At 43.7% G+C, this 22,126-nt stretch overlaps 1 protein-coding gene across 1 annotated transcript in view; it reads right to left on the minus strand.

Annotated features, from left to right (window-relative positions):
• Positions 1 to 22,126, minus strand: part of MRPS6 (mitochondrial ribosomal protein S6) — a 198,544-nt gene that overhangs the window by 55,881 nt on the left and 120,537 nt on the right. The window contains exon 2 of the mRNA XM_078656929.1: positions 13,225 to 13,364. Coding sequence (XP_078513055.1) covers positions 13,225 to 13,364 — 140 coding nt within the window. The remainder of the gene's footprint in view (positions 1 to 13,224; positions 13,365 to 22,126) is intronic.

A 22,126-nucleotide genomic window follows, 5' to 3' on the forward strand; every position in this document is an offset into this window, starting at 1 on the left:
GAGGTGCACCAGAGGAGGTTGAAAGAGGACAGAGCATCACTGCTAAAACTTGAGTGAATGGCACCGCGTGAGCAGGGTCAGCACCAGGAAGGCTGGAACACCATGCAGCAGCACCAGGCACGGCACTGGACTGCAGGTGTTAGCACCGGGCCATCACTGAGCTGAGCAGAAGCTGAATTATAGGACAACACCAAGGTCGACATCAGGGAATGGGGCCACTGACAAAAAGACCTGCCCAAACACGGAAGTGGCACTGATTTGGGGGTGGACCCTTCAAGCAGACACAATCAAAAGAGGTAAGCTCCAACTGTGGGGCCATCTCCTTAGAATCACTCCAGCAGTCAGACCTTGGACCGGACCTGGAAAGGGTGACAGCCCTTGTGTTCTGCACAGTACCTCAACGACATCCAGATGCACAATGGAGGAAGGTTAGATGAAGTCGAGCAGAAAGTGTGAAACAAGGCAGGGCGCAAATGGACACCTAAGAAATAATTACTGCCTCTACAAATTGAGAGATTCAAGGACAGCACTCTAGATCCGCAAAGAGCATGGAAAAAGCACAGATATCAGTGTCCCCAGTAGCGACTTGCACGTTACATAACACAGTGCTCGAGTCGGGGTACCACGCGGGTGGACGGCGTCCCCCCACTTATTTTACCGGGTGGACGCCGTCCCCCCTGCCAAACAGCTGGACTTCACTCTTTGGGCTCTCTGGGACGAGATCGGAGCTCACAGGACGCTGCACACGCGCTGGCTTAGCAGATGCAATCGCATCTAAGGGGTGAGCGAGGGGAGGCAATGAGCCCGATGGTGCAAGCTATCTTTTGTCATGTCACTTCCTGTCGTGACGTCACTTCTGGTGACAGCGTCCCTCCACTTCTTTTTTTAGGACTTGTGCCCTGACATAACATTATAAAACTGGAGGAGCCAGAGTCGAGACAGAGCCATGGCCCCACCTGCTGTCCTGGGAGAGCTAATTTGTAAAACTTTAATGTTGTAGCATCTGCAATGGCCTTGCCAGCTCCAGTTAGAGTCAAGGAAGATGTATGAGGCGAGTCATCTGCAGGTAGAAGCCCCATCAGAAAAAAAGATACTGTTTGGATGTGGTTGGGCCACACACATTTTACTTCCCTCCACTACAGCACGAGGCATTTATTCATCCCACTTCGGCCACTGACTAATTTCACTGCGAGTGAGGATATTCTGCGTTTTCACGTGGAGCACAACCCCACACAGAAAGTAGTTCCCTTTAGTGCCAAGGGCTACAATGTTATGTGAGCATTGTGAGACCCAAAATTGATTTTTGTTTATCCCACAACAATAACGTTTTTACAAAAGAAATAACAAAACAAGAATTGGAGAAGACCAGGGTTGGCAGCAGACGGCAGACCTATTGGCTTTGTAGTGCTTGTTTATTCCCGATTTTTTACTAATGTTGGCTGAAGAGACAGCTAAAGCAATATTTAAGCCAGGGCTAATAAACCCAAATGCCCTCCCACACCACTCGTACAGCTCTCCAGAGGTGCTACCCTTCCATTCTTTAGGAAAAAAGGTCCTGGAGAGGGAATTGGGGCAGGGCTGCTTGGCATTAGTCATCCGGACAGCTCGTCATGGCTCCAGCCCAGTGTCCTAGCCTCTCTCTCTCTGGTGGAATGTTAATACTTGCAAAGCGGATGACTGAAATGCTGATCATAGGAGAGCTGGGGTCATTGTTGTAATGATCTTTCAACATGTTGACCACGCCAGACATGGACATACCTGATGGTTTACAGTGTTCTGAAACCCCTTTGACAGGCCAAGTATGAGGCCTTTGTACATAGTTGTCTTCAGACTGTTCGCAATTCTTCTGCAGCGCAGTGAGGTTCTCTCAGTGGCATATAAGCACTTAACACCTTCGCTGCGGCGGCTATTCCGCCGCAGCGCTAAGGGGGCGGGGGGGCGCGCGGCGCGCCCATGCTGGTGACGGGACCGCCACGTCACCAGCCTCGGTTGAGCTGTGCTCACGACGGAGCGGTTCCGTCATGGCCCCGCCCGCTCAATAGAACGCACCGTGCAGGCACGAAATCAGCGCCGCGCAGGCGCGTCAGGCGGGCCATGACGGAACCGCTCCGTCATCAGCACAGCGCTACCGCGGCTGATGATGGAGCGGTTCCATCATCAGCGCGGAAGGAGTTAATAAACATAAGCAAATGTTCTGATGTTACTAGAATGTTATTTATCTCTGTATCCTGGAAGGCTGGGGCTGGAGCAGACACTCTGGTTGCGTAGAATGGTGAAATTAATTGCATGCTGTCAAGCATTAACAGATATTAATTGCCCTTGTCCTCATTATGTACCTTTGGCTCGGACCCATAAATGGGCAATTAACAGCCTTTATTGTTAACGCTCTCAGAAGCGGGTAATAACAGGACTACCTTATGTGGACCAAAACCTGCATTTACACCCTGTTGCAACGCGGGGTGCCCGTGGCACGCACCTAAGACCACAACAAACAGAACATGTATTTGAAAAGTGTCCTAAAAAGTAAGCGCGAGTGCGGTATTTCGTGAAACAATCATTTAACACCCTGCCATTCCAAAAAGCCTCGGGTGGGGTATGTACAGACACTGTTCAGCTTCGTGCCCCTCCCTGCTCCCCACCCCCCTTTTTTTTGTACAAGTGAAAGTCGGTACCAGCATTCGCAGAGGGCTTTCTTTGTGTTTCTCCCCTCCCACCACCTACATTTATGTTATCATGCCAGGCTTAGCGCGAGCCTTCCCCCGGTGTCTCTTTCACAGCAGTGGAAATTTCCACAGTGCTGATAAGTGGCGGCGGCAGCGGCGGGAGGGAGGGAGGGGCGGGATGAGGAAGCGAAGATGCCACCGCATCTCTGGGCTGGTGCTCGTCATGAAAAAGTGTGCCACCTTTTCATACCTGCAAACACACGCAGCAAGCGGCAATGTGATAATTCTGCACCCTCCCATAAATCGTTCACACCGAGAGGGAAGCAAACGACGTCGGTGCGATGCTTAGAAACCCCATTAACGGGCGGCTCGTTTTAAAGACGTTTACATTTTACAGTAAATTGGTACTTCTGCAAGAAGTGATGCATTTGCAGAGTACGGATCTCAGGGGGCGTGGGAGGTCACGGGATGCAAGAGCGCTGTAGGACTGCTACAGCCAACCATGAGAAGGGGTCCTATTTTAAGCCCCGTGAGGCTGAGAGCGGATTCTGCTTTAGCTCCCAGTGATGATGTCATGAACGAGAGGAGGATGGCTGGTAAAATTCCACTCATTCTGTCACCAGCGAACTGAGCTGTTTTTTTTTCTTCAGATGCAAATAAATGTGTTGTTCAGATGCAGGGACGGGAAACCCCTTATCTAGTCATTTGATACTTTCAAGGCTGGCTGGCTTAAGGAAGGAAAAACAGAAAAACGGTGGCGTGTTTTTCAATAAGGATCCACTTAGTGATCGCTTTATTATACCATGCAACCAATCAGGGAAATACATGTGCCTGTGATAAAACATCAGATTTACACATATTTTGCTTGGAATTCGAGGAGGGAGTAAAAGTAGGCAACTTGATCACATTTCCCCCACCCACATACATTTCTGCTTATAAGTGTAACCCTGATTCCTATCAATTTTCTCCTATCAATGTGCACTAACCAAGAGATGCTCACAGAACTAGAGCCGGTGTGACCTCCCACCATCGCTTTAGCAGCTACAGCCTGGATGGGGTTATTTGCGGGCCTCTTCGGTCTGCAAATGCTTGTCAGTAATGCTGGAATACAGAGTCAAGGGAAGAGCAAGCAGGGGCAAGGAAAAACGGCACTAGGTAAATAGAACGGAGAAAGAAAGAATGACTATTGGAAGAAAGGGTGAAAATAAGGAAGTATGGATGAATGAGTATGTGCAAGAATGAGTGGGTGAAAGGATGACTAAATGCTAGGTGGATGGACGAATGAAAGGATGGCAAAGTTAAAGGATGGGTAGATGGATGAGTGAGTGAATAGGTGGATGGACAGCCAAAAGTATTGCAGAGTAAAGGGACGGATGGATAGGAGGAGGGACAGGCGAAAGGATGGCAGAGTAAAGGGACAGATGAGTGGATGTATGGCAGGGTGGATCAATGCTAGAGTGAATGGATGGCAGAGTTGACAAATGGATGGCAGAATGGATGTGTGGATGGATGGCACAGTGGATGGATGGCAGAGTGCATGGATAGGTGGCAAAGTGAATGAATGGATGATTGGCTAGCAGAGCGGATGGACTGATAAATGAATGGCAGAGTGGATGGATGGTAGAGTTAACGGCTGGATGTATGGCCGAGATGATGGATGAAGGATGGGTGGATGGATGGATGGATGGATGATGGATGGATAGCAAGAGAAGGGATGGATGGCAGAGTGAATGGATGGATGGCAGACTGGATTGATGGATTGCAGACTGGATGAATGGACGGATGATAGTTGATGGATTAATGGATGGATGGCAGTGGCTGGATGGATGGATGGCAGAGTGGATGGGTGAATGGATGGCAGAGTGGATAAATGGATTGATGGCTGGCACAGTGAATGGATGGGTGGCAGGGTGTCAAGATGGATGAATTGCAGCGTGAATGATGAATTGAAAAGTGGATGGCAGAATGGATCAATGGCAGAGTGGTTGGATAGATGGGTGGCAATGTGGATAGATGGTATAGTGGATAGACGGCAGAGTGGATAGATGAACGGATGGCAAATTAGGTGGGTGGATCGACGGATGAATGATGGAATGGGGACATATTGAATAATCAATGAAAGAATAAATGGATGATAGAAAATCAAAGTGGAATAGTGAACATCAGTAAGTGGACGGAAGGGTGAAAGAATGAATGGAAAGATGCATGAATGGAGGAGACAAGGAAGCTGTTCTAGGGAGGGTTCATCTCATTTGCTCTGCTTGCTTGGAGACATCAGCGTTTTCGTTACAAGTGGGGGTTAATCTAATTTTCTCATACATGCCAACCCTCCCAAATCAGGTGGGAGACTACTGATTTCAAGGCTAGTCTCCCGCCTCCTGATTCCTGCACGGAAAACCCGATTCCTCTGCTGGTTTCAGATGGCAGGAGCTGGTCTTGTGTGACTCGGAGTATGCACTGCCAGTAACCTGCTCCTGTAAGAAAGTGCACAAAAGTTTTGTCGTGCTTTCTCTACCTGCCACAGCAATTTCTCTGTTCTCCTGACAGCTAAGGAAAGGAAAAAACCTTATATTTGAATTTCTGATATCCCATCCTGCAGCAGCACACTTGCAAGTCCCATACATGGCAATAGACCCAATGCAGGCTGCAACAGAAGTCAATGAGAGAAATACATTCTCACGATTAGGTTTTAAAAATCTCCCTCTTTCAAAATGCTGGCATGTATGTTTCCTGGCTACTACATTGTCACAGAATTAAGGGCCTGATGTACAAAGCCATCTGCAATTCATAAAATCTATTTGCGACCCAAAATGGCCTTTTTATTTACTAAATCCATTAAAAAAAATTGTTATTTGGAAGGGGCGTGTTTAGGCCACCCCTTCCAAATAGCAGTTCATAAGATATGTATCAATGTTTTCCGACCAAAACCTAGATGCAAAACAATTAACTTTTATTTACAATCTCAAAGGAGGTGGTAACCTATTTGCAGATAGGAAGGGGTCCCCATGGCACTTTTTCCTCCCCCCCCCCAGCGCCTTGAGACCCTCGCGGGTATGTAGTGCGCTTTACAAATGATTGATTGATTCCACTTTGTGAATGTTAAAATAAAAATAAGTTTACTGTAGAGGAGATAGTGGTCCATGGGACCACTATCAACTCTCAAACAAACAAAAAATGTTTAGTTTAAATGCAGACCCATTTTCTTTAAGGAGAACAGGCTGCATTTGAAAAATAAATAAGATTTAAAATGCGATAAAAGATACAGTAGTCTGCTGACCCCAGCAGGCCACCATTCCTGTTATGATACCCAATCGTAATAAGTTGCAATTTGCTATCTACCACATGAATATTAATAAGGTAGGTCGGACAGCAATTTACGACAATTTGAAAATTTGGGATTAGACCTATTAGTGAATCACAACAAGGCCCCCTGGGTCTAAACAGAGAATAGAGAAAAAGAGTTGGAGAGTGCTGGAGTATTCCTTTTATAGGATGATTCCCCGCACCCATCCATAGGTGACATGCATCATCACAGGGATACTCTTCGCATTGTGAACCTAGGCGCAATGCAGGCTACAACCCCCTCTCTTTATTTACAACAAGGGGTGGTGATGGACAGAGTCTCTGAATTAAGCAGAGTACTCTCACCCAGTCAAGAGATCAGGGCTAGATCCAACACCGTTTTTTAGCTCATTGCACCATCCCAGTTTCAGAACCTGGCTGTATGCAAATTAGTCTGTCCCTGGCCCAGTGCATCATGGGAACAGGGCAGACCAGACTACAAAAGCCAATTCTTATACTGGGAAGGAAACAAGCTTCCGGGGACCGGTTTCTGCCATTTCAGGCGTCTTCGGCCCGGCTTGCTTGAATCCTGATGGTGCAATGAGCAAGGGACTCACATCTGAGTATACCCTTCCACGCTTAGGGTGGACAAAATTATTTACAACAAGGGGTGGTGATGGACAGAGTCTCTGAATTAAGCAGAGTACTCTCACCCAGTCAAGAGATCAGGGCTAGATCCAACACCGTTTTTTAGCTCATTGCACCATCCCAGTTTCAGAACCTGGCTGTATGCAAATTAGTCTGTCCCTGGCCCAGTGCATCATGGGAACAGGGCAGACCAGACTACAAAAGCCAATTCTTACACTGGGAAGGAAACAAGCTTCCGGGGACCGGTTTCTGCCATTTCAGGCGTCTTCGGCCCGGCTTGCTTGAATCCTGATGGTGCAATGAGCAAGGGACTCACATCTGAGTATACCCTTCCACGCTTAGGGTGGACAAAATTATTTACAACAAGGGGTGGTGATGGACAGAGTCTCTGAATTAAGCAGAGTACTCTCACCCAGTCAAGAGATCAGGGCTAGATCCAACACCGTTTTTTAGCTCATTGCACCATCCCAGTTTCAGAACCTGGCTGTATGCAAATTAGTCTGTCCCTGGCCCAGTGCATCATGGGAACAGGGCAGACCAGACTACAAAAGCCAATTCAGCCCTGTTCCCATCATGCACTGGGACAGGAACAGACTAATTTGCATATAGCCAAGTTCTGAGCTGGGATGGTGCAGTGAGCTAAAAAACGGTGTTGGATCTAGCCCTGATCTCTTGACTGGGTGAGAGTTTTCTGCTTAATTCAGAGACTCTGTCCATCACCACCCCTTGTTGTAAATTATTTTGTCCACCCTAAGCGTGGAAGGGTATGCTCAGACATGAGTCCCTTGCTCACTGCACCATCAGGATTCAAGCAAGCCGGGCCGAAGAGGCTGAAATGCCAGAAACCGGTCCCCGGTAGCTTGTTTCCTTTCCAGTGTAAGAATTGGCTTTGTAGTTTGGTTTGCCCTATTCCCATCATGCACTGGGACAGGAACAGACTAATTTGCATACAGCCAGTTTCTGAAACTGGGATGATGCAGTGAGCTAAAAAACGGTGTTGGATCTAGCCCTGATCTCTTGACTGGGTGAGAGTTTTCTGCTTAATTCAGAGACTCTGTCCATCACCACCCCTTGTTGTAAATTACAACCCCCTCTCTGAGCAGGAGGAGCTCAGGGATTTTTTAGCGTAGCAGAAGAGGCCTCCTAAAACCTGTGAGAAAGCAGGGTGTGTTGGAGGAAATCAAACAAGGTGATTAATGTAAGTGGGATAAAACTAACTCTAAGGTACGCCATGAAATTTTATTGGGGCGTCCGTAGATAAGACTAAAAACAAGTCAAATGAGAGGAAGGGATTCAACCTCTCGTAGAATGGTGGTGGTCAACATGTTTCTGCCTCATACCCTCAGTAGAGGTGTGGCGGCATTCATCAGTACCAGGAAAGAATAGTGCTAAAATAAGAGTCAAAAGGTTGTTATGCGTGTCACAATAGCCTAATCAACAATAAAAACGTAATACCAAACCGATGGTTGGAGTGATTTTCACTCAGATGGAAGTCCACTGGTAGTGATGTTCTACCTGTAGAGAGACAAGAAATTGGGATACATACAACACTAAAAACAAACCAGCACTCAGAAGGTTGAGTAAATAAAAGAAAACCAGTGTGAATAATCAAAATGTGAATTTTCACATTTGATGAGTATCTTAGACCAACTTTTAACATTAGTCATGTGAAAACATTGATGTATTGGAAGCTTACCCGCATATTCAGTTAAAACTAAAACTCTACATCGGTGTAAACTCGAGGGAGCATATGTGTCCTGTAGATAAGGGGCGCATATGAGCAATCAACTCAAGAGCTCAATATCGCAGTGAGCAAACATACAGATAAACAAATAAACAAACCTGGTGCAGGCCTGCTGACTCCAAACATATGAATAATTAATGACTAAGTGCAATGGTCAGATTTAAGGAAAAATACTGGTAACCCTCAGGGAACATATGATAGAATGCATACAGTAATAACAGTCAGTCAAAATGTTTTCACATATTCTGATTTATCCTTCAGTAAACGCCAGACATACTGTCAGTTAACAGCTCTTTCACCCACTAGGTCTGGGCGTTCTATGGCACATACACGTTATTTTTGCGTGTCCTTGTGAGACTGTGTGGTGCAAATTCTGTGCATGTGCTCCGGGTGTCCACTTATTTATACTTAACTTAGTCCATCACGGCATCACTCTGTGTAATAAATGATAGTTATTACTAAGTAGTCTCAGAACTTCGCGCTTTAAATACATCTATTTTAAGGCCCACCTTATATCGTAGAGTTATTACTGTGTGCATTCATCATGTTCCCTGGGGGTTACCAGTATTTTGCCTTAAATCTTACTCTTGAACTTGGAGTCATTAATTATTCATATGTTTGGAGTCAGCTGGCCTGCACCATGTTTGTTTATTTGTTTATCTGTATGTTTGCTCACTGCGATATTAAGCTCTTGAGTTGATTGCTCATATGCTTCCCTTATCTACAGGACACATATGCTCCCTCGAGTTTACGCCGAGGTAGAGTTGGTTAGTTTTAACTGGTTAAGCGGTAAGCTTCCAAAACCTCAATTTTTTCACAAGACTAATGTTAAAAGTTACTCATCAAATGTGGAAATTCACAATTTGATTGTGCACACTAGTTTTCTTTTATTTACTTATCCTTCTGAGTGCTGGTTTGTTTTCAGTGATGTATGTATCCCGATTTCTTGTCTCTCTATAGGTACAACATCACTACCAGTGGACTTCCATCTGAGTAAAAATCACTCCAACCATTGGTTTAGTATTCTGTTTTTAATGTTGATTAGGCTATTGCGACACACAAATAACAACCTTTTGACTCACACCTCTATGGAGGCAGAAACATGTTGATCACCACCATTTTATGAGAGGTTGAATTCCCTCCTCTCATATACTTGTTTATAGTCTAACTTACGGATGCCCCAATACAATTTCCTGGTATACCTTAGAGTTAGTTTTATTTCACTACTCACTTTGTTTGACTTCCCCCAACACACCCTGCTTTCCCACAGGTTTTAGGGAACCTCTTCTGCTACACTAAAACATCCCTGAGCTCCTCCCTCTCAGAGAGGGGGTTGTAGCCCGCAGTGCGACTAGGTTCGCAAAGCGAGGAGATTTCCCTATGATGAAGCAAGCCACCTACGGGTGGGTGAGGGGAACCGTCCTATAAAAAGAATACTCCAGCCCTATCCAACTCTTTTTCTCTATTCTCTGTTTAGACCCAGGGGCCTTCTTGTGATTCATTTCTAGTTGTGGGGAGGTGGCTCATGCCGGTCTTTAAATCTCCTCTGGCTCTCTTCAATGTGCTAACAGGCCTATTATTACATGGGTCAGTCTGAAAAATTCCTTTCCATTACGAAAAAGGTTGGTGGACTATTTGTGAGCATGTTTTGTGAACAGACATTTCAAATATTGCGCCCATAGTGGTAGAAATACGGTTTAGACTTTCTTATGCTACTTCTAAGGAAGCTGTGTGCACCAGAGAGGGTGGTAAGATATTTTTACAGAAAATTCTGCCAAATTTCAATTTCTTTAAATATTAAGCCTAGCTTGACATCTACCGTCTTTGGAACTGCTTGAGCCTAGCCTCCTCCTTTCACTACAGGCCTTGTCTCCTTTTGGCTTCAACTGCAGCAGGATTCTTCTGATCTGCCATTAGAGCCCGAGTCTCCATTACCTGTGAATTAAGTGCTAAGATCTCTTTTGTTCATCCGTACGATCACCTTTTTTCAGTACTAGGGTCTCAGTATGTGCTTGAATTACTGTCGCTGTCCCTCACCTAAGATGTTACAGGGTACTTTCACCCTATAGGGCTATCCAGGTACTGGAGTAAGTGGACAGTAACGGGAAGCGATGTAATTCATCACAAACACATTTAAATCTACCATATCTCATTATTTTTATAAATTCAAATGTGCCCAGAAAAATCCTAAATCTTCTAGAATCAAACACATTTGTCTTATTTAGCAACTTGTCATACTGTCCACATCTGTTCTACTCTTATTTCATGCATTTAAGTCATATGCCAGTTTTGATACTGTTTTGTTTCCTTCAAATTATTCTTGATATTAGTTGCCTGTTTTATACAACCCCTCATCTAAAATACAAAAATATACTTTTGGATCAAATACACAGAATATTTATAATCCTGAAGCATGAGATCAATAATTTAATGATGTGAACACATATTATGATTTGTATAAAAGAAGCATATTTTCTGGGGTGACCATGCTAATTATAGAATAGTACTAGAGTACATAAGTGTTGTATAAATCAGGCAATTAATACCAATATTCCTTCCTTTTGACCCACAGTCCTCGATCTTCTTACATGGCAGCATCACCCAAACCCACCCCTGAAGTCTCCAGATGAAAGTCCATGACCTTCAGAACCTTCCACCTGCTCCCCTTGGAAAGGAATACAATCTCTGCTTCCACCAAATGTGCACATTCACAAGGGTGTGGGTGAATCCTAGAAATAACTGAGGGTCACGGTGCATTCAAAAGTTCCGGTTGCTCCGGGCTACCAGGGAAGATGGAGACATCGTTATGGCGATGCTTGCCCTACCAGACCAACCGCCATGGTGATGTTTGCCAGTGCCTGACAACATGCAGCCATCCTGTTATCAAGAATAATTACTGCCGACGCGCATTTGCTTTGAGATGGCGGGGTGGTGGTGCTGTTTACGCTTGGGTGGAGACAGAGGTTCCCAATGGTTTTAAATGAGGGATTAAATGCATTAAACTTTACATCTCAGTTGGGATAGTGATGACTATTGATATATACTGTAAGACATAGTTTAAAGCCCCACAATGGAATATATCATATGAATAAAAGGAACATAAATCAAAAAAGGTTGCATTTTTCCAAAAATATTATTCTTTTTTTAATCAATAAAGCTCCACTAGTTGTCTGGTGGATTTTAACCTATTTTTGTTACAATTAAATTTTTAGTGATCCAAATTGTCTTCTTTAAAACAGAAATGAAAATCAGGGCAGAGAACGCGCAGGTATTCCAGAGTTGTTGTGAGAAAGCTCAAATTGCGCAACAGTTAATACAGAGGGCCAGGTTCACAAACCTTCAGACTTGAAAGTTGGAAATCTACTCACACAGTCTTACATCGACACACTGAGTAGAACTTTGTTTTGAATTTCATGGAAATTACAAAGAATTTTAGGAGGACTTCCAGGAATCTGCAACTGGTGCAGAGTACTAAGTGTACTCCTATAAGATTGCATTTATGCATACTGAAAAGTACAGGCAATGTTTTGTATATGGAAATGAAAAGCCGCAGTGCATTTGTATTATGTAAATTTTGTTCTTTCTTCACAGAGAATTTTCATTCCCTTACACCCTTATCAATCATGGAGGAGTTCTGTCCCCCTTTTGACCAAAAAAATTGATTTAATCCTACCCTTCACAGGAGTAAATTCCAAATGCTTTCAGGATGGAAAACTGCCACTGTTTTATGAATATACAAAATCGTACAATTTTTTGACGTCCATAAACCTTTACAGGTGGGCCAACATTGGGTAGCCCCAAGCCCACCTTTATGAATAGATATCCTCACATATCAACACCACCTACTAGTGGAACTTCTGTTAGGAAATTTCAATTTACAAGGCGCAAATCTCCCTATTCTTTATTTTGCTTCTGTAAATGATGACAGTGGCAGGTAAATTTCACAGACATGCACATAAGCTGAGTGAATCATACCGCAAGACAGCAAAGTTTGCTGCTGAGGGATAACTGCAGACAGTCTATCAGCATATGGGGTTTTCAAAGAGGTAATTACCTTAATATTCTGTGGGGTGTTGAACTGTAATGCCAACAAAATAGCAAATCAATAAAAGTTAGAGAAATAAATGTGCATGTGAGTGTGCACATCTGTTTTTTAATCAACTCGCTTGCCACAGACAGACATTTCCAAGGTCCTCTGGACAGTTCTTAGACTCAGCCAGCACAGCTCCTTAGAAAGGAAAGCAGAGATCAAACTAAGCACCACATACTTTTCATGACTCAAGAATACTAAAATGGTCCCAATGACCCATGCGCAGCAGTTAGAGGCATCCTACACAAAGCTTGGTACACCTCACTGGTCTCTGGTAAAAAGCAGAGTCTCTTATTGGCCCGTTTGCTACAAAACATTTGCCTATCAAATTGTGTGTGGCATCTGGACTAGTCTGTACAGGGTTTGTCCCCAAGAAGAACTTTAAATCAGGCCCTCAAGAAGCAAGCAGCTAAAAATAACGTGCAAACAACCAAAAAAAGACACAACAAACACATAATGCATCAAGGGAAGACGCTCTGTTGATTAAGTTGAAGACTCTTAAAATAAACATCTCCTCCACTGAAATAAAACACCTATAAGTAGTGGTATCCAAATCTTACTCTACCAGGACTCTGAATTGAATAGATTCATGCCACTTACCGCCTGATTAGACCTCACTTAACAATGTCTACATTTTCTTTATTTGAATTACATGGTTTGAATCAGCATCAACGCTGGACTTATAACAAAACCCATTTCTTTCTTGGGAACCAGTATATAAGATGTTAGATATTCAACCAGTCTGTTAAAGCACTACTTAGACACATCTTCAGCAAGTTGTGTTTTTTTACACATACCCTCCTCTGCTGTGCCGCATGCTATGTTTGGAGATTTTATATGGAAGCGCCCTCTCGCCCAGGTTTTCCAGACTCCTTACAATTGCTCCCCGATCCATCAAAGCTTGTATGGTACGCTTCAGTGTCGCTGCTGTCTCAGGCTATTCAAGATAAATGGAAAGAGGTAGAAGATTAGGCGAGATATCAATGTATAAAATTAGTCTGGCCAAGAGAAAAAAATGAAGGTAGAATTAGCATTTTCACAGAGTTAACTACAAAATGAAGCAATCTTAAAAAAAAGAGAGAAAATACTGAAATTACAAAGTGCTAAAGATACGTGCTATAGGAAGGTTAATTGTTTTCTAACATACAATTTACCAATTCCAGTGAGAAGTTCTACGACATAGTACAAAAAAGTACTTGCAAGGCGGTAAGTAAAATATGTGCGTCTCCTTAGGAGTATATAAAAATGTTTTTTAAATTGGTTATGAAAAACGAAGTATGTTTTGTATCTGTAGAATAAACAAGGAAAACAATGACACTGCACATTTCCCAAACCAGTCCTGCAGAACCTCACCTCTGTGTGCTATTCAACAGGCATGCAGTTTAGGATAGCTGGTACGTGTCAGGGGGGATTCAGCAAGTCTCAAGTAATCAGAAATAATGAACAGAACCTTTACAATCTAATACATGTGTGACCCTTTACAAATACACCACACTGGATAATGTGATAATAAATGACTTAACTATGAAGTAACCGTGGGAACTAGGATTCTCTCCAATATCATTCTTTGCCACAAGATGGTAAATATTTGGTGAACTGATTCTTCATGCCATGGTTCAAGTACTGAAATCTGGTTTTGCACAAAAGCATTTTAGATCCCTACAGCTCCATACACAGCCTTCACAAGTTTATTTCAAATGATTATGGGGCCTATTAGGCATAGGTGTGCCGGTCCCCCCCGCCATATTAGGATGCGCCCGCCACACTGGCGGGCGCATCCTGGTAGTTTAACATTGCGGACGGTGCTGCTGGCTGCAGCACTGTACGCAATGTTAAAAACCATGTTTAGCATTGCGATGTACAACGTGGCAGGCACCGGACATTGCCTGCCACCTTGAGCATTCCAACGTCGGGAGGTACCATAGGTACCCCCCAAGTGCAGCAGCACACCCCCCACGACCCCGGTGGCCCACAACAGGCCCCAAAAGTGATTTTCCGTATGTGGGAAAGGCATATCCCCGCTGCCATCGTAATATGGATGGCGGTGCCTGCAAGGCTCTGCCACCATATTGTTGTCTTTTTCCACCCGGCATACAATAGTGATGATTACTGACCGGCGGAAAAGCGGCGGACGGACTTTCTGTCCGCCACGATACCCCCCACCATGGTAATATGGTGGGGGGTAAATGTGGTTGTGAAGGCGGGTGGATCGCCACCGCCGGCCGGGCAGTGCTGATCCGCCCGCCAACATAATCACCCCCATGTCCCACCTTAAATAAACAGCATGCACGTTCTCATATACTTTGCTGAAAACAGAGGAGAAAATCCTTTTTCACACTCGTATCTGGCAATCGCTTGCAAACCAATGCGGCCCAGATACAAAAATGGTTGGGGGCCATTTCAGAGCCTAAATCCATTACTGGCATCCAGTAGGTAGCAGGATATTAGAACTTTTGCTGTATCATAGAATAGGAATATACAGAGATCCAAAATAGTTACATGCTTGTTGAATGAAAGAACAAATGCATAGTTCAAAAGACCCTCTAAATCAATATATTTCAGTGTTTTGCAGCTCAACAAGCCATTAACAACGATTTAGTAGACATTCAGGCTTAGGTATTAATTGGCAGAGGTCATAGTTCAGATTGGGAGGAGCAGCGACACAATTGTGTGGATCAGAATTAAACAAACCTATATTAAGTATCTGCCTTATCATCATTAGGTGTGAATCTTCCAAGTGAATCTAGACATAGTTCTTGAGGAATCGGACTGAAGATCACTAGGATGTAAGTAGATGTTTGGCTAGGACACATATAGAAATAATAAAAGAATGCCATTAGCATAATTGTTTCCAGTATTTCTTGCCCTTGGTTAAGCAAGGCATCTTGTGAGCTATTAGCACCCGTGAATGGTTGAATAACAATATGTATAGAATTATCCGGTGAAAATTGTTGGCATTCTTAAGTTATTACCAGGAAATAAATTTACTAAACTGTATCAATGGTAGAAGTTTGCATGTCGGGTGCAGTTAGTGTAGAATAAGAGATGTTACATCTGCACAGGAGACTTAAAAGAAGCATGAGAATGTTAGTAAGACTTTGCGTCCCATTTACCGAAATCAGTGAACGGCGAGACATATTCCTCCAAGCTATTTTTGCAGGTTTGCCACAGTTGCGTCTGCCTGGAGGATTGTTCCACGGCTTGCACGGAATGTCGGCCCAAGAGATTGGCAAGCATGTGTGGAGTAGAAAAATGTCAAATCAGTTTTTCTGTGTGTGCCTTAAAGCCCCCATTCCACGAAATTTATGGGCCATGGCAAGCCTGAAGTTTACTCCTATCCATGATGGTTGCCTTCTCAAGGTTTGTTGGATGACGTTTCCAAAGAAAATTGGTGCTGACCTTTTTTCTGTCGTACCATTTTCCTGATCTGACCATACATAAGAAGGGTTTAGCCTTTAGACAACACAATTGTTTCCCTTTTTTCCGTTGCCTTTATTGCCCATTTCTTACTTTTTTTGCTCCTGCATTTTGCTCTAGTTTTTCAGCTGGATTTCTGTTTGCCTGAAGTTCTAGTTCTGGAACTTATATGCCCGGATCTTTCTCAACCTTAATTAAAGTTGGTTTTGGTGTCTCGTTTATCAACACAGGTATTATTTATCACCTCTAATCAAAGACTCACCAGATTGCCAAGAAGGGATTTTTCTGCCCTTGGTATTTTTTCCTCCTAACAGGGACCCTCTGAAGGAAACAATGGACACCTTTAATATGTAGTTAGTACAAGTAGGCAGTGTGGCTACTGGAAGGAGTCACTTTTTTCTTGGGCAATTAAGAAAACCTGGAATACCTTTTCAGCATCTAGTCCTTGACAGAGGTCCAAGTAAAGGGGTTCCTCACCCAGTGGCAAGAATGCAAGCGGTCATCCCCCTTGGATGAATGATTGCTTTTTGCAGCCTCCACAGGGAAATACAGGTGCATCCCTTGCACTGCTTTAGTTACTTACAACAGCGTGGTTCTCTAAAACATATACAGCAGGTTTGCTTTTTTGATTAGTATGCCCTGCATCAAAGCTTCAGACAGTGCCACTTGGATGCATGCGAAATTACTCAAAATTAAGAGGGATAACCAGAGGTCCTACTTTCTGACCGGAACTCTTTTGAACTGTGCAACTTCGCATGGTATCCACATTTGACCTAATGTCTTCTTAGTTGGAAACCTGGGTATCATGTTGGAGGCAGGTTTAACATGGAAAGACCACATGAGTGGGTTGGTCCCCTCAATTCCTTCAGAACTTGCAAAAAACAAAAAAGTATTTTTTCGCTTTCCTAAACAATGTTACGGTTATGAAGTCTAACCAGTTGAAAGTAGGAAGGGTTTTCTGAGGATTTCTAACAAAATAAATAAAATACTACACTAGGCTCAAAATGATGCAGAAAAGCTGCTTCTGAAATACACTCCATGCTACTAGACCGGTTTTCTACTTGCTTTATCATCTGCCTGCTGACCCTGAACGGTAAATCAAAGACCACCTTGTTGATTTGTGGGTACTCCTGGTATTAATGCTTCTGGGCGAGGGAATACCTATGCAGTATTCCAGTTAAAGATGTAATTAGTCCCTAAGTCTCTTGAACACTGACGGCTATTTGCGATACTAAGTGGATCTGCAGAATGTTCCCTTTAATCTATGGTTAAATGTTATACTGTCAAGAGAATATCGTCCTATAGACTAAACCCTTTCACCAACCATAAGAGATGTACAATGTGCAGAATCGAAATACTACTATAATGAGCATGTATGTATCCTACTCATGTTAAGTGAGCTCTTCCAGTGTTTATACCTGAACAGGATTCGCACTGCTCTTTAAAGAGCCAAAACTAATATTAACAATTGCACACAAATATTGTCTTCTAGACCAGGTGTCAGAAAGAGGGAATGTTACCTCCTTCACAATGAAGAATGCCAGAAAAGTATAGCGATGCCTATGATGGGAGTGTTTCCCTCCGACACTGCAAATAAAGTTACTCCATATTTCTCAGGGGTACCTTTACTTTTGTTTCCATGGTGGGAATGGTATGCAGCATGTTCCTGTGAAAAACCACAGACCTTGTGTTTGACTATGCGCGTAAAAGGCACCATCCTCTAGCATATTCTCAAATTTATTGCAGTGGAAAATCTGCCCCATTGGCTCATTTTCTACCATCGTAAATTAGTTCTACAGTTCTAAATCTCCACCTGTACAGACTCTGTCAATCAGGGTGTGGAATTTAGAATTGTAAACAGATCTACCTGGCATAACCTCAGATGCCTCTACAGGGTCCTGCCTAAGAGAAAGCTGATGCAAGAACCCCTTGTCCCTTGATGCTGAGAAGGCATTCGTTTCTCTTGAATGGCACAACCTGATGACTGTTTTGCAGTATGGCCTTCGGCCCGGAATTGTGAGGGTGGATTCAATTGCTATATGCCATCCCAATGGCTAAAGTAAGGGTAACCAGCACGCTATCGTAAGAGATTCGGCTAGACCGTGGCATAAGACAAGGGTGCCCTCTGTCCTCTCTTTTATTAGCACTTGTGATAGGACCCCTGTCGGAGCGGGTAGGAAAGAATGCCCTCATTCATGGTATTAGATGGGAGGGTGTCATCTCCCTTTATCTGGATGATATTCTTCTCTATTTGGTAGACCCCTTGCATTCTATGCCCAGGGTTCTGGAAATGGTGCAGATTTCATACAACACTCAGGCATAAACATTAATTGGCAAAAATCAATATGGTACCCAATCTCTGCTTGGGATTCTCAAAAGGCTGGGCATGGCCACTGCAATGGGCGGCTGAGGGATTCAAATATTTGGGGATTTTCATTACTGAAGACACTAAAGCACTGACGCACCAGAATCCAGGACGGATCCTTATAGAATACAAGGTGGACATGCTCCATTAGAAAAAGCTGCAGCTATCAGTGATGGGGAAGGCAGCGCTATAAAAGATAACTGCCAACATGTTTAGGTCTCGCCTAGGCAGCGCTTGCGCTGTATCTGCAAGACATGCAGAAGTCAGGATATGGGCTTTTAAGCTCCACCCATTTTCAAAGACTGCCTCTATTACATGTGTTGTGTGTTTGTGAGCACTATCTTCGTCTCTAAGTTGGAGCACTTGAGACCAGTGCTCGTGGTACAGAGCTCCGTTGTAAACAGGGCTGTAAATCTTGCTCTCACCTACCTTTATTTCTTTATTAGTAGCACCCATATAATTAACTTTTTTCTTTGCTTGCTTGCAAAGAACACCCCTCCCACTTCCCAACCAGCATTGAGCACCGTTCACCATGGTCTTTATTTATTTATTTAATACAGCTCTCAAATGCTTTTTTTTTCTTGTCTTGCCTCAAAAACACACTCCTGCCACCTCAACACAGCATTCACCAGCGCTCACCAGGCACCTATATGTATTAACAACGACCATACGATTTTTTTTCTTGCCTTGCCTACAAAGAACACCCCTCCTAAACCGCATCGAGCAGCACCTGCCGTGTGCCTTATTTATTCAATGGTTTTGTTTTCTTGCCTTGGTTTGGTAGAGCTGTTATTTCAGTCTGAGGCAGACAAGCATTTTTACAGGGGCCTGTGTGCAGCAGGCCATGGGAGTAGCGCTGCCTGATGGGGAGGATGATATATGTGGAGGCTTCGTCCCGGCTGTCCTCTAGCTCGCTGCCATTAATCATGGCTACTTGGTGCTTCTCCCCTTTTTGTTTCCAGTGAGCTGCCTTCGGTAACTTAGGTATGTATTCTGTGAGCTTAAGAACTCTTAGCTTATGGTATTATCGTTGTTTAACTGTTTTTATTTTACATCTGGTGAGATATGCGTGGTCTTGTTCCCCTAAGATGGTTTGTATTTGTTGTTATTGCCTTTGGCGTCTCCCCCCCCTTTCAAACAAGCATTTGCAATGCAACAGGTTTCGCATTACTTGTATGCACAGCTATTGACTTTGCAAGTTGAAAAAGTAATACAGTGGGCAAACCACGTACTTTCTTTTTACTTTATTTATTATTATTATTTTTATTTTTTTATTTTTTTATTAAGAATTCATGAAACACAATGAAAACCAATTTACATGGTTAGAGGAAGGAAGACAACATAAGAAGACATACAATCAACCATCATTATAAGGGCAGAGGTAATGCAGAGATCGATTTGGCAGCATGCATACATTAATAACTGATTAAATTGATTCCTTTAAATGTTAATAAACCAGTTACATGCGATATCATATATTTTGAGACGTTTTTGAGGGCCGGATTAGCTCGCTACACTCCGTTTGCCCGCCAAGCAGCCACTGGTGCCCAAATCTTCAGTCCCAATTCTTTTGTTTTTTTACCCTTAAGTTCGTACAGGGCCGCCTCAACATTATGTATTCCTAAGAATCTGGACATCCACATTTGGAAGGTTGGGGCCTCAGTATCTTTCCAGGCAGCTGAGATTAAGATGTGAAGTACGGTGGTAGAGATAAAGACTAGAGCTTCAGTCTCAATGTTTAGATTCAGTTTGCTTTCACATCCTATGATCATGAGTGTTAGGGACAGGGTTATTTTAACATCTAACAGCCCTTCCCAGAATGCCTCAATTTCCTTTTTAATTGATCCAAGTTTCTCACATTGATGAAACATGTGGATGATGTCAGCCGGACTTTTAGAACATCTGGGACTGTTATGATCCACCCTCTTGCCCCAATCATAGAGCTTGGAGGGGGTGTAGTACAGGTTAAATAATGTTTTGAAGTGCTGAGCTCTTAGATTGGAGGAGCGTAAGAATCTTCCATCCATTATAAGGGCTCTATCCAGGTTGATATCTGGATCCTCCAATTTAGAGGCCCACGCTGCCTCGGTTTTACCCATGTCATCCTGCGATCCCTCCACAAACAGCCTATATACTCCATTGATTCTTAAGTCTCCCCCCTTCAGATAATCCAATATGTTACACCTCTCGTTTAAAATAATACGAGGCCTTCTTGATCTAATTGTGCTGACCATCTGAGCATATTTATAATCTTGATTACCCCGGAGGGAGTACCTTTGTTTCAGGTCTTCAAGAGATCTACACTCGTCCCCTACCATAACTTGCCCCAGTGTCAAGATGCCCTGTCGCTCCCAGTGTCTCCAACCCCCGTCATTACTTAGGTTAGGAAAGAGACCAGAATTCCAAAGTGGGATGTGATGATTGTATTTAGATATTGACAACGCTTTCTGAGCTGCAGCCCAGACCTTCCATATCCCTTCAAGTATTTTATATCTTGTTTTTTTGTAATACCTTCTTTCTGTTCTCCTTAGTAATACCCCGGTAGCCTCGCTGCCAAGCAACAACTCAAAGATAGAGGGGATAGCATCATTTTGGTTTGAGGTATTTGCACTATTTCCAACGGGGTCGAATAATATAGCCATCTGCGTGAGGAGACAAGACCAATGATAGTATCTAAGATTTGGCAGTCCCAGGCCCCCCCTTTCCTGTGGCAAAGACATGTGTTTCATAGATCTTCTGATCTTTCCATATTGCCACAGGAAATTCATGAAGATAGCTTCTATTTCTTGGATAATTTCCCCCCCTATATTAAAGGGGATCGCACGGAATTTGTATACCTTGGGGAACATAGTCATTTTAATGACATTGGCACGCCCTATTATTGAGAGTTCCAATGTATCCATTCTTTTCAGATTCACCCTCATTGATTTCATGAGAGGGATAAAGTTATCTTTAATTATACGCTCCGTCTGTGCGTTGATCGTTACCCCCAGATACACCACGGAATCGACGTATCTGGAGTCTGATTTAATTATATTCTTAGAACACAATACCTGGGTCTTACCCACATTTAAACGATATCCTGACTGTCTCCCGAATAGGCTAGTGATTGCCACCACTTCGCGCATATCCACGTCGGGTTCGGTAGTGATGACCGCCAGATCATCGGCATATGCCAAGATTTTTGTTTGGAAACTTTTCGTGACTACCGGTTTAATTACGGTGTTGTTCATTATCTGGCGTATTAGAGGGTCGATATAAAGTGCAAATAGGATGGGTGAGCACGGGCATCCCTGCCTAGTCCCCCTCATAATATAGATCTTCTCCGAGCTCTCACCCATCATTTGAATCTTAACAACTGGAGTAGTATACATTGCCGGAATAGCCTCCCGAAACCTTGGACCGAACCCCCTTTCTTCGAGCACCCTCCAAAGAAACTCCCATCTGACGCGGTCGAAGGCTTTCTCTGCGTCGAGAAGGATCATTGCGACCCCCCCCTCCCCGGCAGCATGGATATCGAACAGCGTGATAGCTCGTCTAATGTGATCCGTGGTTCCCCTACCGGGAATAAATCCATGCTGCCAGGGAGAGACCAAGGTCCCAATGATCCGTCCCAAACGGGCAGCCAAGATCTTAGCGTATAATTTATTATCTGCATTTATCAGGGATATCAGCCTGTAGGAGCCGGGGTTTTCCTTGGGCTTATCCTTTTTATGAAACACCACGATGTTGGTACTCATCCAAGACCCCGGAATTACGCCTGTATTTATTATTCCATTAAATAAGTCTAACAGAAGTAGGGATGTTTCATCAAATACATATTTATACAATTCCAGTGGTAGACCATCGGGGCCAGCAGCCTTCCCTGCGGCAAGATCTTGTATGGCCTCCGAAAGTTCGTCCGAGGTGATGGCTTG

The sequence above is a fragment of the Lissotriton helveticus genome, chromosome 8, assembly GCF_964261635.1.
Source record: "Lissotriton helveticus chromosome 8, aLisHel1.1, whole genome shotgun sequence".
Classification (NCBI taxonomy): domain Eukaryota; kingdom Metazoa; phylum Chordata; class Amphibia; order Caudata; family Salamandridae; genus Lissotriton; species Lissotriton helveticus.